Below are 19,812 nucleotides of genomic sequence, written 5' to 3'. Positions count from 1 at the left end.
TTATAGTATAAGTCGGGAAATGTCGAGATATATAAAATTATCAGGGAAAATCTCGGCATATCTGGCCACCTGCATCACCTACCATGCCTCTGTGTCACCTACCATGCCTCTGAGTCACCTACCATGCATATGTGTTACCTACTATGATGCTTTATTCATTGCCTGCAGTAATGGTGTTACTTTTTTACATTTAGTAATTACATGTACACATATATGGGTTGATAATTTGATATTGTTGTATTTTTGTAAGAAGGGGAAATGCCTCGATAAGTTGGAATTAGGGATAACTCGACAAGGCCAGAGCCCCATATGTGCCGAGTTATCGAGGGTTTACTGTATTGATGAATGAGTTAACGAAAAATTGGAAGTAAAGAATGTGGTTGAGCAGACCATTCCATTATGATGAGTGTATAATGAATAATGGAGATGCATTACAATTTAATCACATGTAAATAATCGTTTAGGAAAACAGCACAGGGATTTGGTCTGATGTGGATTGTGTCGGAGGAATGAGTACTGTACCATATCATGAGGACTTAGTGTGAACAGTGAATTTAGGATTATTATTATTATTATTGATTCGGGGTGTTGTGTACATTGTGGTAAAACTTAACTGTCTTATTCAACACTATCTAACAGTAGTTTCAACCAAGATGAAGAAATCTTGTAGCCTGATTTACTGTACTGGCACGTTAGTTATAAATACATGAAAACAAATGTTGTGGATGACTAAGTTAACCCTACTGGTGGGCAAAACCTCCTTAAAGCCATGGTCAAAAGACCATAATTCTAATTAAAAAACACAATTCAGATCTTACTATGATATATCAGCATACAGTAAATCTCACCATCTTGAAATAATTTGGGCTATCAGTTCAGTGTCTAATTTACTGATAGTTTCTTGACAAGTAAAAATAGTATGGGCATGTTGTCTTGGTGCAAGAGCCATCTCCAGTCAGTGAACTCTGGGCATTTTTCTTGGGATCTTTTCATCACAGTTAAAATTTCATTACATAGGTTTAATAGTTTCCAGTCACAGGGTGATCACTGGGTCCATAATGATAAAAAAGATTCAAACAATTCCCAACACTTAATTTTTTCATATACCTGTACTGTATAATCAGGATTGGTAAGAACAATACAGTTGTGAAGTGTAAGAGTAATGAAAATGAAGAGTGAATAAATAGCCCTTAGAATTCGGGGGTCTCAAAATGGCTGCGAATAGCCAAATCCACGGATAACATTTGCTGACCATGGGGGGGGAGGGGGGTTACATTTTTACTTGTGTGCAAAGAAATGTATATTCCCTTCATGTGTTTGCCCTTAGGACAATTATTTCTTTTACCTGTATTGTATATATGTGTGTGTGTGTGTATGTACACACACACACTCCCATACACACACATACAAAACAGGTAAAAAAAAGTACTGTCTCTAGAACGAATGGTTCCCTGTCTCGGCTGCAAAAATGCCAGTACAGTAACTTTAAAACCATTCTTAAACATTCTTGGGTACATCCAGGGTGTCATCAGCGAATTATCAGGGCATGCTGTACAGTACAGTGGCACCTCTCTAACTCTGATCATAAGCAAGAGCAGATAGATAGGGATTTCTCTCATCAAAATAAGTCATTTTCCAATATAAAAGAAAGTAAGAAAATGAATACTACGGATGTGTTAGTAACATACATGTACTCGTATACCACAGACCTTACGGGTTAAAAGGTGAGAAGTTGGGTCAGAGGACAGCGTGGAAGGGCCAAGGAAGCCAATTATTACAGTAAAAAGATATACCATGCACAGAAATGTACACATACACACACATGAACACACAAGTGGACAAAAACTTACATACATTCAAATGGAGAACTAAATCATAACATTATGATTATTACTGAAATATGAAATCTAATTATGATACAGTATGAATATGTATAACATGAAGAAAATAATATACTATAACTCCACTCAAGTGGTGGAAGAGGTGGTCAATGAATAAGTTGTACAATATTTATAGTTCAGTGTATAATTGAGTATAAGTAAATTTTTTGTGTTCAATTCCTGGAGACCTTGTGAACCTTCATTTATTAAAGACATAAGAAAAAATTAGGATCAGCTCCACCACTGCCTGCCAACCATCTGCCTTCTTCCCAAGCCATCAGTCACATGTATGAGTACACAGCACACCTTCACCTCACCCACTTTAACACCACAAGTTTTCACATGTGTTTACTTAACATAAAATATAAATCAAACATAAATTACACCAAACATAATACACACAGTGAACACACTTATATACAGGAATAATCAAATGATGTCAAGACTTAACTTAGGAAAGGCCACGAAATAGTGGTTTGGCAATACTTAGCTAGAATTTGTGAGATGCTTCTATTTGGCAGTGCAAGACTCAAAGCGCTATGCCTGATTGTCTGGTAAATGACATTACAGCAACCTTATAACAGAATGGGTTTTTCCCCCCTTGATGTTGGGGGATAAAAGCTGGTGGCTTGGTCCAGTGTTAGTTTAGAAGGAAACTAGAGTGCCCAGAGAAAACAAGTGATATTTAATAGTCACACTAGGCAATATCTTTTCACATCCAATCCAGAATAAAAAACCCAGCCAGAGCAATGAGAGATTAAATGCTCTATTGCTATGATAACTGACATTCCCTGTTGTACTATTGACAGTGCATGCACACATACTGTACCAGCTTCACTGCACCAGTCTATCAGGAACAGAAAATTAACCTTTGGCCACTTAAGTCAAAGCCCATGAATACATTGACTATATGGTGGAAACAGCAATTACTAAAGGGAGTACAGAAATCTAGGGTAATATTTAAGGACCTTGGAATGTAACCCCACTTTAACCAGACACAACTAATATACAATTTGTAGGAACATTATCCCATGAATTTGATTGATCTACTAGTATAAACATATTAACTTTTTGGTTAAAACCCAATCCTATATTGTTCAAGTCATCATGTTCACCAATGGTGGTCACACAGACAGATACAAGGACAGAAAGAACCCAATCCTGTGCCCCTTCCTAGGGTGACAGGGGTTGACAAAGACCTGCAGGTGTGGTATGGTGACTGGAAGGCAAAGATTAACACAAATAAAGCAAGGATGTGGATTGGGTGATGTTTAGATGGTTACAAGCAACTGATTTGTACTGTTGAGAGCCAAAAGTTTCATAACCCAAAATAGGAAGAACAAATATAAGAGTGATAAAGAAATGAGAGATAGTAATTGCTAAAGAGGTGATAATTCTGAGGTGGAACAAAAGAATGGATCCTGGAATTTTTAAAGAGTTTACATGGTTAGCAGGAGTGAAGTAAGACCAACCATGAGATAGAGGAATGGTCCTCTATAAGAGAAATTAAGTATACATCCTGTGTGTTGTGGGAGGAAAACCGTGAACATATTCCAAGAAATATGAGCAGAGTGAGGGGAGGATTTTGTCTATTAAGTATAAACATTTGTGAAGATATAATTTCCTAACTTTTTCATAATTGCAACAGCATACGGTATTCAAATGTATCTTCCACAAACGTCTTTTGGACATACTGTACTGTATTAAACAAAGAGAACTCTCATTTGTGAAACATCAACAATTCTTCAACAGAATAAACAGATAATGCAAACAACAGGCAATTTTCATTTTGATTAAAAATACGTACTCATTAGCTCCCGATGTACTGAAATCATCACAGCTAATTAACAAAGAGTAAGTCAAGCTACGAAGGGTAAAAAGGGGCTCTATAAAGGTAGACTGCAGGAAGCAGATCTTTCAGCACAGACAAGCAATGAGAATTATTTCAAGTATGGTAAACTATAATCTACATATCTAGTAATCAGCGTAATACTGCGGTGAATATTCTATTACAACACACTCAATAATATCTGCTCATGAGATGCATCCAACTGTCTAGTATTAGTCTTATGTTACAACCAGTTACCTGCATCAATTATTCTTTCATATAAATGAAGGATTAAAGCACAAAATATCATTATTTAACTGAGAGGTGGAAACAAATGACCTGTGAGACTCATACTGCTAAATCACCCCCTGGCAGAGTTTACCTTTACCAGAGAACCATAATTTTTGGGGTTTAGTAAAGGTATCTGGCATGTTCAATGAAAGAGTTGTGTAAAAATGGTGTATGGACCCTGTAATATTGTGTTCTAGCTGAGCTCACAATCAAGCGACCTGTGTTACTACACTAATCAATTATGAAAGTATGACATTGTCTTGATGACATATATTAGATGGAAATTTATCTTGTGACTGTCTTCCTAGTCACAACCATCACCATAGGAAGAGAAAATTAGAAGCAAAGTCTGCCCTCTGCACATGGAGGTCTAATGAGAGCCTGGATACCCAGCCAGTGCCTCTCACTGCTACTACAGGTCACCATCTTCAACTTACAGACAAGTCCATCATTTTCCTTTGGTTTCAGCCGAAGAATCACAAAGCCAATTTAGAAGGGGAGGTATGTGAGCTGCTTGGTTGTTGACTCAGCTAGTACACCTGATATCAAGTCAACCAATACTCCATTTCTAGCATGGTGCCATCTGCCAAGCTGCTCACCTACTGAAGGCCAGCTAGAGTAGTGGGAAGGAGGTACTACAAAAACTCAGTTGACTAGGTAAACATCCACCATAGACACGTCACTCAACTATTCCTAGTACAACTCCATTTAAACTTGTCATAATACCTTATATAAATTTCACTTTGTTTAGGAAACCTTAGGAAAATTAGAAATTTAACCAAAATTGAAAATCTTATGAATGATTGTGTCATAACATTACTGCTTCTGTAACTGAACTTTAATCAATAGTAAATAAACTGAAGGATTATTAAGCTATAAATATAAATTTATATGAAGTGCATGCAATAACATTTCTAAGAAAAATTTGGAATGACAGTTTCTCATTCTTTGATAAATAGTTTAAGATCATAAAGGATCATTTCTGTAAAAAGGATATTAAGCATTCCTATGTGTTATTTATTATTGGAAGATTCACTGACAGCTGTGGCCATATCAGGGCGGTCAAAAGATATGGTGGTGGTAGAGATAGGAAGTGGACTAGATATACTGAGGGTGGGCAGTCGTCCCTCTTTTGATGCCCTGATGGCCTGAAGGACAGCAACAAATTCCAACTCTCTCTGAGTCGGCCGTTCATTGTCTAGACATATCTCTGATGCCCTCTGACCAAACAGTTCAAGTACTTTAGTGCGATAATCCACTATCGTTGCAACAGGATTACCTGTGATAATGAGAGTCTCTAGGCAAGGGAGACGAGATATATGACTCACCTCTGAGATCTCCCATATGGTGTTGGTTGAAACATTGAGTGATGCCAGAGAATAAAGTCTACTTAAGCCTTTAAGAGAAGCTAAATTATTCTGTGATAGATCTAGATCAACCACATTGCCAAGCTTCGTGTGCATATCCTCCAAGGTGGTGAAGAGATTATTAGAAAGATTAAGAGATACTAAATGAGGAAGTAAAGTCAGATTCTCCACAGATGACAACTTATTGCAACTTAAGTTCAACTTCTCAATATTAGGTGCTAGAGCAACTGAGTCATCAATATGGGCAATGTGGTTGCTACTGACATCAACATCAGTAAGCAGCATCCATTTGTGAGGATCAGTGCCTTCAACACTTTCCTTATACACAGCATCACACAGTAGTATATCTGACATCTGCACCATGCCACTGCTCTTCACTTCCAAAGATCTGGTAGTTCTCCTGACTGCTCCGAGATGATCCACTTGGGACACACTGGCATTTTTCAGAGTCAACTTCTCAACATTCTTGAATGTATTCAGAGTGTAGGGGAGGGTATTTTGGATGATGTTACTTGTTCTGTAAAAATGAAGGATTAGAAAATGAAATTCCAATTTCTGGCTACAGGCTGACGTGTGATATCTGAAATCCCAACAACCCGAACAGAGCTCCTGATTGCCTTGGGGTGTAATAGATAAAATGCAGGAAGCATTATTCAAGTGGACAATGCTTCTGCTGCCAATGCAACTCTCTGCTGAGCACACCATGAGTCTTTTAAGATATTAAATGATGCAAAATATTCAATAATCACCATGCCTCTGAGCACTGTACCCTCAAGCCATAATTGTAGGTTCTCAGGGTACCATATTCCAGTCCCAGCTGCTCTAGATCACAACCCTTGAGAAGCTCCTGGTGACTGACCCCAGCTCTCAGCCATGAAAGTGAGGTCAGAGGGAACGACTATATGTGTAGCTGGATTTGAATCAGTCCCTGACCCGGAATATGGAGTATGAGAGCTCATGGTCAAGGCTAAGGAGTGTTCAGAGGTGCAGTAATTATAAGTTGGACAAAGAGCTGTATTAAATAATGCATCCTGTTACTGAACTATCATACACTAAGGTACAGTAATTGGGGGTTCTGCTATGGTGCAAAGCAAGTTAGAATCTCAGTGGTCACTTACCAAGTCCTTCAGGCCATAAACATAAAAACTCCACACTGGTTTAGTGTACATAGTTTGTTCCAAGAAGATATTATTGTCTCTCATGATCACTGATTGGCAACAATCCTTGTAACGACTTTGTAAGCCAATATTTGTACTCACAGAGAAAAAGTCAAGAACATGAAGTATTAACAAAACAGTAGGTACCTGAGAGACTGGCTGCTCCCTTTGATGATCAGATGTTGAACTTGAGAAACAAAGTCAACCACATGACTGAAATCTGTCTCTTGTTCTGATGCCATGTTGGTGGGGAGAGGATTTTTGAGTCGGAAGGAGATGGCATGCAACTGTGGAATACAATTTATGTGTGAGGGATGATAATGAAGGACTCAAGTATGAAATCCCATTTTATGACTGACAGACAGACACTTGTGACATTCAAGGTGCTTACCCATTTAATATCCCTTGTTAGAGCCTGCCTCTACGAAGAGGTTTTGACATATTTAATGAAATTATATATTGTCCAGCAGAGACAATATTTCTGCTGCAAGCAGCACCTCACTTAGTTGAATCAGAGTAAAAGAACATCTTCAAACCTTTAATCTAGTGGTTGTCTCTAGCATTAGTAAACTTCAGGTATGAGGTTGAAGATCTTGGACAGATTTTATACATTCCAAGCCATTTTTTGGCTACAGGAGGAGATCCATACCTTGACTCTCTAAGTTTCTTACTGGTTTAGAACCTAACCTACAGGCAGAGGAGGAAAACCAGGTGGCATGTTTATTATTCTCCTCAGTTATATAATGGGATTTCATACTTCAATCCTTTATTGATGACTACGTAAGATGTGGTGACTTTCGACACGGGGTGGTTTCGGACACAATTCGTAAAAAGTTGAAGAGGTGACAGCTGCTACACAGTTACAGCACTCATGGTTTTCTCAGTATAAAATGTTGCCCTAACTATGTAGTTTTCATATATGAGTATCTTTTGCTAGTTTAAAGTGTAAGTAATAAATAGAAGTCATTAATCAAAATTAATTTTTTCCAAAAATTTCAAATACAGGTACAATGTACAGTATACAGTACTGCAAAATTTCTCTGGTTGGAGCATATCAAAGTACATGAAGTCATATAAATACTGCAATGAAAAACATTAGATCATGTCTATTTTTAAAATTGAGGAACAATCTGGGGTGCTTGATTATCCAATACAGTATACATGAAAATGTGACTTAAATGGAGGTTTATAAAAATTTTCTTCGACTTGGGGTGACTTCAGACAGCTCAAAAATGACTTGGGAGGCCCAATCCAATTACTGTTCATGCATATTTGCAAGATTTCATGATATAAAACTTGTACAGTAATGGCAGTATGCATGGTACATGTACAGTATGCCTTTAAAGCTCACTGGGGTTAGGTAAAATGGACCCCGTGAGAAAGCAAAATCCGTGAGTTTTTCATGCCAGTCCCAGGTGTGCAAAATACATATATTAAACAGCTATATGTGCATGTATAACAACATTATGTATGCCTTTTACAATATAATAAATATGAAATAACAAAAATAAATAAACATGAAATAACACTGTATGGACATAAGGTCCACACAGTGACAGTTATATAGTTGTGGTAGTGACAAGGCAAAAACAATACCTTTGAAATGTCTGGTGCACGGGATGTAAACAATCCCTGTACCGGACAGTTCCTAGTGCACATGCCTGGTACCGATAAGTACAGTATTTGTAATGTGTCTACTGTAGGTGCCTATAACGTAAAATTATATCCTTTTGTATTAAATTTGGTAAATTTTATTAATAATACCGAGAAATGTTTGATAATAGGTCCATAAAGTGATAGTGAAAAACATGAGAGCATATTGCCAGTGATTTGGTTTTGCCAGTACCTGTACAGTAGGCTATTAAATCTGCAAAAATTATTTTCCCAAAATATACCTTGCTAATTATAGGTTGCATCTTATGACCTGGGAAATATGATGCTCTGTACTGTTGACTCCTCTTGATCCCTGGCACACAGCCTCAGATTTATTTTATTTATTTTCCAAGGCAATTTGTGAGTTTCTGAGGGATGCAAGCTTTAAAACAGCGAGCTTTAGGAGAATACTGTATTGATAACGAATAATGATAAAAAAAGTGTAATCTACAGCTCTGGAGGTAAAACAAGAATTGCATACTGGTCACTGGTGAACCGGTAAATTTGTTTTGCTGTCTCTCCTAATGTATTACTTAAAAAAAAAGAGCCCCTAACAGAAACAAATAGCACGTTATTTTCATGTATCTTGAAAAGTTTTCCCTTCTCTGGACTCTTCTCCCTTTTTGACCTATACAGTACAGTGTACATTATATGTAATTTTCTTGCTGCAGATTTTTGCCCATTTTTCTGTTGTCTGAAGTCAACCCATACCCGTCTGAAGTCATCCCATCTTTAGGGTGACTTTGGAAACCTATAAATTTCCTGTTCATCGAAAATTAATACAGTTTCCTGAATTTATGTTGACACATAATGATAACTCATTAGTTCAAGCACCAATAGCATATTTAACATATGCTTTTAGCCTTTAAATTTAAACTGCAGCTTTAAAAACCTCAAACACTGACCGAAGTCACCCCATCTTATGGTACATGATATCAATGAGATTTTTCAATACAAATTTAATTACCAGTATGAGCTGCATTATATTTTTGCATATAACTATGGAGATACATTAGTGGTGAGTGGTGATGGTGGCACATGCAGGCCAGCCACACCTCTCACATATCAAGAGATTGGTAAAGAACATCTTTATCCTGTCACTATATGACTGTATCCTCTGACACTGGTAGGCTCTGTCAAGGGGGGTTCAGTATCCATGTACATAATAAATCATTAATTAAAACTCCCTACCTCATAAAATCCAATTGAAACAAATACAGTTTCTTATAAAGACTAAATAGAATTTTGTTTCCTGATTCAATTATCACATAAATTGTGCAGTAAAAAAAGAAAAGACGCACAGTACTGTACTGTACAGTAAGTCCTCGCTTAACGTCGTGGTTCAGTTCCTGAAAACCGCGACGTTAATGGAAACAACGTTAGCGGAATCAAATCTCCCCATAAGAAATAGATAAAATACGGGAGTTACGTTCCCCAGCCTTCCTTTGCCCCATAAAATACATTAAATATACAGAAATTCAATGTCATTTTTATAAAAAATAGTATATATACAGTATATAAATAAACTAATTCATTTTGTATTGTACTGTACTCACTGATGGATGAAGGTGGTGGAGCGAGTGTGTGGTGGGTAGTGGAGCGGAGGAGGAGGAGGATGGCGAGTCATTGAGACCCTACAGGTGGCTCCTTCTCCCGGTTTAAAATCTCCATTTTCGTAGCAAGGCTAATGGTCTTACATTGCTTCTTCACAACACTAGCATCAGTAGCACTTGAATGGTACTTGGAAGCCATTTCGAATGGTTAGAGTAAAGTATTAAGAGCAACAACTCTTAAACACGCACGAACGCTGTGGTAGCTTAACAAAGACTGGCGACACTTGGGGAAGCTGTGACTCTCCGTGGGTGAGAGCGTAGTGCGCCAAAATGAGAGAGGGTGATGTGCCGTACAAAGTAGTCAGTGACGACGTTATATGGGTATCTAAAGAATAGCGACGTTATGACGAAACAACGTTATCGGGGGCAACGTTAAACGAGGACTTACGAATGTATGCGTTCACTGTGTCCATACTTGTAAAGGGGTGAAGTACACTGGCTGGTCATCATGCAGCAGTTTATCACCCTCATGGAAGAAATGCCTGGCCAGGGACTGAAGCAGGTGTGTCAGTTCATACTGATGGAAGTCTAGGAATTCTGCCAGTTCTCTGGGTAGTGCACGGTGCATGAAATTGATGATGGTCTGTATGAAAGTCATATGATGTCACAAAAGATGTCAAAATTATAATTAAAAAATATTATATTTTCCATATACAGTATAGACAACTCTTGAGTATCGATGAATTAAAGGTTTGTGTTTTGGGTATTCATTGTTCAGTCACGGAAAAAAGTTGTCAGTCCTCCGTCACACCCATTAGCCCTGACTCATGAACCTGTGAATCCACGACATCACACTACCCAGTGCACCATTTATGGGCAAAACAATGTGTGATGTCTCGGATTCACAGGTTCATGGATGGGACGGAGGACTGACTGAACCTTTTTCCGTAATTGTACCTTAAATAGATTTGTTCCCCCCCCCCTTTTTTAAGAAATTGCCAATAATCATGAGTACTGTACTGTACTACATGTGTTAGCTCCCCCATTGAGGTTAGGAGAAAATTTTATATGAAAACAAATAAAAAAAAAGGGTGGTCATCAAACGCAACAGAATTAAACTAAAGTCTGGTTCACATTAGCTAGTTTTGACGGCCTTCTCTGACAACAGACCAGCCCATTTGGTGGACGTCGTGTGTGAATCAGCGAAAGTCTGCTTCCCATTTCTAATATGTCTGTTGACACTAGCGAGATAAACTATATTCATCCCACCCGTCCAGAAGGTAAGCAGTGATGCCAGTCTGTATGTTGTTGAAATTAGTCAAATAATAATGAAATTTAGCTTAACTAATATAATCACTCTTAAAATACAGCTACTCCTCGACTTACGACCTACTCGACATACGCCCACCCGGACATACGACCGCCTCAGTCGTACCAAAATTTTGTCAAATTACGTATTTTCGAGTCCCAACGTCAGTGATTGAGCTGTGTCCTGACAAAATTTTCGTTTGTAATTCACTTTAAAATGGCTGGCAAGCTTAAAAGTGAGAGTTTTGTGGTGCTGAGAAGAAAAAGAGACACCCATTTTTTTTTCTATGTATTATTTAAGCATTTTCGACTTACGACCATTTCAACTTACGACCATTTCAACTTACGACCTGGATTTGGGTCCCTAACCCCGTTGTAAGTTGGGGAGCAGCTGTATATGCATAGCACCATTCATATTGTAAATGAAAAGATTAAACACAATTATAATACTGTACTGCATTTAGATCTTGATGGTACAGCACTACTGTACAAAAAACATGTTTTCTGCAGTTTGTTTTACTCCTCTTTCCAAAGGTGAAATTAATTTTCTGTGGAAATGAGCTTTTTCCCAACCTAACCTTGAATAATAATAAAAAAATGAAAAATAAAATAACTACAGTAACTAACTAACTCAATCAGTTCTTCCTCTCCATGAAGTGTCTATATCTACCAGCTCAAGCTGTGTAATAAAGAACAGTACTGGGCTTCAAAATAGCCCTAGACAAAATTATCAAGAACAATGGAGAGATCCTACACAGGCCACTGGCCTCCTTCCTTTGGCATGGCCACCTCTAGTGGGTGACCATTAGGTAAATAAGGTAAAAATTCAACTCAACTTCTCAATTAACAATTGCTGTTCTCTTATCCTAGTTGTGGCCATCGTGCAAGTTTACATTTTAACTCCCCCATCTGAGCGAACCACAATTTTTGTGATGCATTCGATGGCTATACTACATCAGAGACAGCCAACAAAACGGGCTCGTGTGAACCAGTGTTCGGGAATCCTTTATTTAAAGAATCAATCACAATCCTAACATGATGCTGAAACACAAGCCAGAGAGGGTTATTTTTCAATGATTTGGTAATTATTTCACATATGGTAGGGTTAGGTTAGGTTATCACTTCAACTATCATGTCAACTCATCAACATACAGAATACTTCTCCTTCAGTCTATAACTTAATATATTTTATTTTTTATATATCACCACTCCTTCCCTTACACCCTTCTGTGTAGCTTCCACATTGCTTCCGGTCCTAAGTGCCTGTGGTTCATACCCAATACATCTCCAATCTACCCTGCTACTAAAGGTTATCTAACCTTACAATCACAATTAAATATTTTTTTTTACATAGAAAATTGTGCCCCACTGCATTTTACTCTGTGCTATTGTATTACAGTATCGAACACTCTGTACACTTGTCCGAATCACTTCACAAATTTTATCATCATCCATACCATGACCCAATACAGTACTGTACAATACTCTATGTCACTGTATTTCTGAACCATCTAACATATACTGTAATTCATTCCCATTTCTCTATACAGGGAGAATAGTTTCACTTATTTGAGAACTATAATATTCCATCACTTTTTTAGAGCACTGCCGTCTGGTCTTCAACACTGTATTCAGTGGATTTTTTAAGAGGTTAATTTGTTTTGGAAAATTTTTGTACCACTTGAGAAATGTATGTGACAAAAACTTAATACATACAGTAAATTCATGTACAGTGACATGACAGACTGGCCAATAATGATTCTATTTACAGTAATTAACTTCTGGCCATAATGTGGTCTGTCTAGCCACTGGATACCTTATCCCATACAATTAATACAAAACTTAGTGTAATTACAGGTAACCTAATTTAATGAATTCTAATTCCTCAACACAAATGGGATGGCTTCACTTGCTGCTATTTCATGAGCCATACTAAAAGTTACATAACTATACACACCTGTAAGTAGAGTTCTAAATCAGCCCTTCTCTTCTCTATAAATGCAGGATCCTTGTTGCCAATGATCTTCTTCGGGGGGAGAAGGTCTCGAGCGACTCCATGGTTACTGACTAATTTGTCATGAAGCTCCACAAAGGCATTATAACGTTGCTTGACAGACCACTGGACAGGTCCCACATTCAGGGTAATGTTGTACAGAGTGACGCCATCTTGCTGTTCAGTGCTGGAGATATTTGCTTCCACCTGATTTTCACGACTCAGGGATGCCATCTGTAAAAATTAACAATAAAGTAGATGCAGCCAACTTAGTAATAAAAGAATAAAATACATATTTTCACAAATTTCCAAGAATCTGTTAAGCCTTTAAAAACTTGGTTAAATTTTTTCAACAATTTATTTTCCATTCTAAAACACCCCTTGTAACAAATTATTAAGTATGGAATTGGTATGCCCATTTTACTGCAAAAGTCATGTAAAACTTGCCAGCAAGCCTTAGCTTTTGGACTAGATTTTCTTTCAACACACAGTTTAATAATCCTTTAGATTAGTCCTGGTTGGTAATGTCAAGGTTTCCTGAGAGAATACATTTGAGCCATCTATTAAAGGGTGGCAGGCCAAAAAGCAGTCAACATCTAAAGTAACTGTGTACCATTAACACAGTACAGTAATCACTCAATTATCTATGACTTAGTAGAGGTTCAAGATAATGGATAACCCAGTTTCTTGGTTAATTCAGTTCAGTGAACCCTGCTGGCAGGTGGGTGGTTCAGCCACTCTAGCTAGCCTGCTGACTCACACACTACTACACACAGTATTACACTGTACAGTATAACATTTACAAGCAATACTCAGCTGTCCTGTCGTGTGATGTTATAGGCACCTATCTGCAGCCTCCTGGTCCTCTGGTGATGTTTCAAAGAACAAGAATGAACTACTGTATAAGAACAAGAATGAACTACTGTACTGTACAGGTATTTCTTCCTTGAGATGTCCTCAATACTGTAGTTACTGGCATCGCTATATGTTGTCTTAAGTATTTCTTCACCACATTTCCTGTTCTTCCAATGAATGGTGGATCAGTTACAGTCTCTTTAATCAGAGTTGTAAAGTATCTGCCCTGAAAATAAATTTACTTAAGTACTGTACTCAAGTAAAATTTTTGGATATTTACTTTATAAAAAGTACTAAAAAATTTTAGTACCGTACTTGTACTTTTACTTAAGTATGGTTTTCTAACACTTTTACTCCAATACAACTGAAAAAAAAAATTTATTACTCATTACATGTCCTAAACCAGCGGTTCCCAACCTCAGGTCGCGACCCAAATCAGGGTCACGGGGTGTCCTCAGTAGGGTCGCAAGGGGCCTTCAGACAATTTAAAAAATATAGTACTTATCATAGTCAAACAAATTTTTGCTTAACATTCAAGCTATATAATATATTATATGCCTGAGGGTCACGACACTGTATTGTTGGGAAATTTAGGGTCGCAGCCAAAAAAGGTTGGGAACCACTGTGGCCTAAACTAATAAAATAATATACAGTGGGGTATGCTATAACAAACGGATCCTACTACGAATATTCCTATAATGAACGGTTTTACCTATAAAATTGAGAATGCTATAATGAACGAAACTCCTACAACGAACATTATTTTTTTTTTTTTTACTAATTTATTGTTTTTTATTACAAGTATTAATGATATTCTCTATTTCAGGGGTTTAGATGCATATTTATGCACTTTTTTACAATTTTTACAATTTTATATTGTATTTTTCAGTGTTAAGTGGTTGTATTTGGGGGCCTGGAACGGATTAATCCTATAACGAATGAATGCTATAACGAACAAGGTTCTAGAACCAATTAGATTCGTTATAGCATACCCCAGTGTAGTTTTAATTAATTATTAACCATCGTAAAAGAGTTGCGTGGGTGGAGGGTATGGTATGGGTGGAGCCGTGAAGGGTACGGTCTGGGGAAACACCACACGGTCACATACCTAAAGGTCTCGTGAGGTGACGTCAGGTCAGGTCAGGTGGCAGTGGCCATGACAGCGGACTTTACCTTTGATCTTCTTGTGTCCATTAGCACCTTAACCACCCACCCCACCTACCCTCTTATCCCTCCTCTCCCATCGAATCCCCTCTCTTCTCCCCCACCTTTCCTTCAGGGGCTTGGTCTTCCCGTTAGATGTCAGTTGCTCTTTACATATACCTGTACCTAAAATGAATTTCAAAGAGGCTGGGATTCTAAAATGCTTTACATAATTCCATCTTAGACATAAAGGCTGTATCTACAGTATACATATGTGTGTGAGACTGAGTGTACTTAAAATTCTGTTTTAATAGCTAAGAACCATTGACCCCCCCCCCCAGCACCCGCCAGATATTACGTAGTGCAAAAAATTCAGCCACTCATCAATTAGAATCGAAAAGTGATGTCACCATAACCACACCCCAATTAGAGGGACAGTTCACAGTGAGTCTTAGTCAAACTCGGTCACTATGGAGGCAACAATCATCCACAAACTCCTCAACTGAAGGAGTTTAATAGCTACTTGGCATGGCCAGGGATGGAATGGAGCTACTGAGGTGTTTCCCGACATGATGTGACTTATCTCTCGAGCTAAACACCCTAGTACTGTACCTGCATCTGCTGCTTGTGAGCACCTGATTAGTCATGGTGGGTTTATTATTTATTATTTAATTAATTTATTACACCCCAGGGGGCGACAAACCTAGTCACAAGGCCATGCCGCCAGACATGAATACATTGGTACTAGTGTCTCGTAGTACAAGCTATGACTTGTGATATGGCGACAATTTTGATATGATTTGAGGACAATTGGAGTTATGACTTATGAGCCACCAAAGTGTGGGTGGCATACAAGAATTAGATCTAAATTATTACAAATAAGTAGGTGGTGACACATAGTGGTCAGTGACTCTCCCAGTGTTAGGAGGTCCCTGACTGTGGGGCAATCAAGGCAATACAGGAGTGTTGAAGGGTGTTAACATTGAGACAATTACATTGTTTACAGGAAGAGAAGTGTGGGTCATCCTCCACCTCAGATACATGCCAGATAGGTCTGTATCCTATCCTAATGCGAGCAGAGACAACATTATGTCTGCGGACCACAAGTCCACGTCGACGATACTTGTGTGTTTAAGGAAGAAAGTGATCATAGTGTTGGATGGATATATTTTCAGCCCATTCACTATCCCTGCGTTGGATTGTAGGGATAAGAGCGGCTGAACATATTCTCTTTCGGCAGGTCATGCTGGGCTTATATTTAGGCCTAAAAGATCCTGATTGGACAGCCATAATTTTGATTAATCTCAATAGAAAGATTTGCAAATAAACATGTGTAATGCTTTGTCTTTTATTTTTGTCTTTAGTTAACTAATCTTTTTAAATTTACTGTGGATTAATTTTAACATTTGAGACAATTAATAATTTTATTGTTACTTTTTACTTTCAGGATGTCAGTATTTTATGAATGAGATACATTTTTACTTCTACTTGAGTACATTAACATTTGGATTCTTTTACTTCTACTGGAGTAATATTTTGCCAATGTCACAATACTTTTACTTAAGTAACAAAATCTGGTACTTTTTACAACTCTGTCTGTAAACCTTTTTACATCTTGTGCTAAGTGACATCACACTCCCACAAAGTTGATTTTCTTCAATTGCGAATGTCAATAAACTGTGGCACTGGTGATAATGCAGTCACTGAACAAGAACAACCTTATTGACTTTAGGAATTCACTGCTTATTTCCCATCACTCAATAAAAAAAATCCTGCAGTGTCAAAGCGCTCTTCTTACAGACACACCATACTAGACATGTTCCTGACATCGATATAAAATAGAATTTTTAAAATATTTAATATTTCCTCTAACATATGAACAGTTGAGGAATATAAATAGCACCTTTTTAGACATTTAAGAAGGTACAACATGCCCTTAAAATTTGTGGGGGTTAGGTTCTCAAAATGGCCGAATAGCCAAAATCACAAATTTGACCGGGGGTTTTTACGTGCAAAGAAATGCATATTCCCTTTATGTGTGTTTGCCAGTAACTTTAAAACTACCCTTAGACATTCTTGGGTACATCCAAGGTGTCATCTGCAAATAATCGAGGCCCGCAAATTAAAAATCCGCGAATTGTCAGGGCATGCTGTACTGTAGATCATCAACTGCATTCTGAACTCCAGAACTATGAATGAAATAGTAATGCTGAAATTAGTTTTTGTGGCTATGGAACAAAAATATAACCTATTTGTGGTTGTGCTCAAAGTGTAAATAAACCAAGTCTACCCACGCGCATGGGCGGAGCTTATTATGTGACGTCGTTGGCCGAGGTGGATATTCAAGAAGTATAAAAGGACTTGGGCTATGATACAGTGCACATAGGGTATGTGTTCCGACTTATGTACATTTCCGACTTAAGAACATCCTCAGGAACAGAACTCGTTCGGGTCCCGGAGACCCCCCTGTACCAAAGTGTCGTCAGGATAGAAACTGCATGTATATACAGGTAATAAAAACTAGAGGAAAAACAAAATTCAAAAATTTGAAATTCCTCCAAATTTGGGGGTATATTCTTGAGGTAAGAAGGGTTAAGATTCGTTTTAGTTACACCACAGAACTTCATATTTCTATTTACTGTACAATATATAAGGAGAAAGAAAAAAATATATGTTCTATTATGTTTCCGTGGCAAATTTATATTTTTCAAGTATGTTAACCGATATGACTCACCCCAATTACTAACAACAATATTGGTTGTTCAAAGTGGGAAGGGCTTTGAAGTACTGTAGATGGAAAAAGTGGGGTAAAATACTAAAATGAATGCCAAACAAATCTTTGAAAACCTTACCTAACTTGTAAAAAGCTTAAGAAATGCTTTCGAGTTTATGGGTCCCGCCTCATCTGAATACCGAAAATAACACCGGCATCACACACTAAACACCAAAAACACGATTAAGGTAAGCTTTTTATGGTTTTAAGATTTTTATAAGTTAGGTAACCATTTTCAAAGGTCTGTTTGGCGTTCTTTTAGTATTTTACCCCACAATATTCCTCAATTTCATAGCCCTGCCTACTTTGAACCTTGACTGTTGGCAATTGGGGAGGGGGGAGTCATATCTCCATTATGGCTCATTTGTGACATACATGAAATTGAAATTCGTTTGAAACAACCCAAACTACACTTGCAAAGCCTATTTTTTTTAGTAGTTTCTGTGGTGTAACAAAAAATAATCTTTACCGTAAGAAAAAAATTTCTTCCAAACAAAATTTTCCTTGAGTTGTTAGTTATCACAAGTCCATGTTCCAGAGTAAAACCCACAACGCTAGTTCAGTATTGCTAATAAAAGTGGTGAATTTTTCTTTCTGCACCTGTCTTTCTCTCGCTGTTATTAATATGTATTTCGTAATGTTTAGATGCTTAGAAAAGTCTAAGACATTTTTTTTTCTATGATATTTCAGCCGGAAATTAAGGATAACTGAGATATTAATTTTTCAATATTGTATTTTTAAATTCACTCAGTCACAAGTCTCGCCATGTCTTATTTACCTTGAGAAGATGTTATCTGTGCATCAAGCATGAGCAATATTGACTGACGTCATCCAGTCGTGACCAATGATGTATCAATATCATCACGCAAATTTTTTTCCGACCAATCACATTTGATTTTTTTAAAAGGAAGCAGCCTGGGTGGAGTTTGGTTGTCATTTGTGCTCCTACGATTATTTTAAGTTTATAGCTGAGTTTTATGAGAAAGACGATCATTCTATCCAATTCTTACGTATCCCTGGTCCTTCCACTTTTAACTAAAGTATTTTACTTTCGGACATGGCTCGCCCCAATTGTTTTAACTACTGAGACATTTAGGTTAGTTTAAGCTAGGCCTACTGGGGGCCGGGGGCTCAAGGGGCTGGGTTGGGTTGGGTTGGGTTTCTCCCCCACCCAAAAACCCAGATTTCCCAGGTTCTTCCCCCATTATTGTTGTGTGAAGGGGGCAAAAACTAGTGATTTCCGGCGGAAATGAATATCAATTTCGTTCGAAACTCATCAAATATCATCGGAAAAACGTTTTTTTAATACCCAAACAAAGACCGGTGCATAAGTAAAAATTGACTATAAAATTTAAAACCTCCTGAGACCCCCAAGAGTTAAGGCATCCTCTATGTACTCTATGGAGGCGTAAAACCAATAAGTATTCTCATCATAACACTACAAATCTACCAACTATTATTTCAACAACAAGGCTATATTTTATCCTATATGGAAATGACCATTTAGGAGAAACTGACTCGTGCAATAGAGTAAGTGAAGGTAGACAGAGGGCATCACCTACCTGTTAATAGTTATGGTGAGTGAAGGTAGACAGAGGGCATCACCTACCTGTTAATAGTTATGGTGAGTGAAGGTAGACAGAGGGCATCACCTACCTGTTAATAGTTATGGTGAGTGAAGGTAGACAGAGGGCATCACCTACCTGTTAATAGTTATGGTGAGTGAAGGTAGACAGAGGGCATCACCTACCTGTTAATAGTTGGCGGTGAGTGAAGGTAGACAGAGGGCATCACCTACCTGTTAACAGTTATGGTGAGTGAAGGTAGACAGAGGGCATCACCTACCTGTTAATAGTTATGGTGAGTGAAGGTAGACAGAGGGCATCACCTACCTGTTAACAGTTATGGTGAGTGAAGGTAGACAGAGGGCATCACCTACCTGTTAACAGTTATGGTGCAACACAATAATTCTCTCATTGAGGAGCCAAAGGTAAACAAACATGCGATTCAA

At 37.8% G+C, this 19,812-nt stretch overlaps 1 protein-coding gene across 1 annotated transcript; it reads right to left on the bottom strand.

The window, feature by feature from the left end:
* Positions 1–1,365: 1,365 nt before the first annotated feature.
* On the bottom strand, positions 1,366–19,804 carry LOC121861507 (nischarin-like). Its single transcript, XM_042359303.1, has 5 exons — positions 19,741–19,804; positions 12,995–13,264; positions 10,205–10,372; positions 6,671–6,810; positions 1,366–5,883 (listed from the first exon to the last, which is right to left on the bottom strand). Exons 2-5 carry the CDS (start codon positions 13,262–13,264, stop codon positions 5,013–5,015), a joined length of 1,449 nt encoding a protein of 482 aa, XP_042215237.1. The 5' UTR covers positions 19,741–19,804; the 3' UTR covers positions 1,366–5,012.
* Between the last annotated feature and the right edge of the window lie 8 nt (positions 19,805–19,812).

The sequence above is a fragment of the Homarus americanus genome, unplaced genomic scaffold, assembly GCF_018991925.1.
Source record: "Homarus americanus isolate GMGI-L3 unplaced genomic scaffold, GMGI_Hamer_2.0 scaffold24260, whole genome shotgun sequence".
In the NCBI taxonomy this organism is placed as follows: Eukaryota; Metazoa; Arthropoda; class Malacostraca; order Decapoda; family Nephropidae; genus Homarus; species Homarus americanus.
Note: the sequence above shows the minus strand (reverse complement) of the source record. Positions and strands in the feature narration are given on the sequence as shown.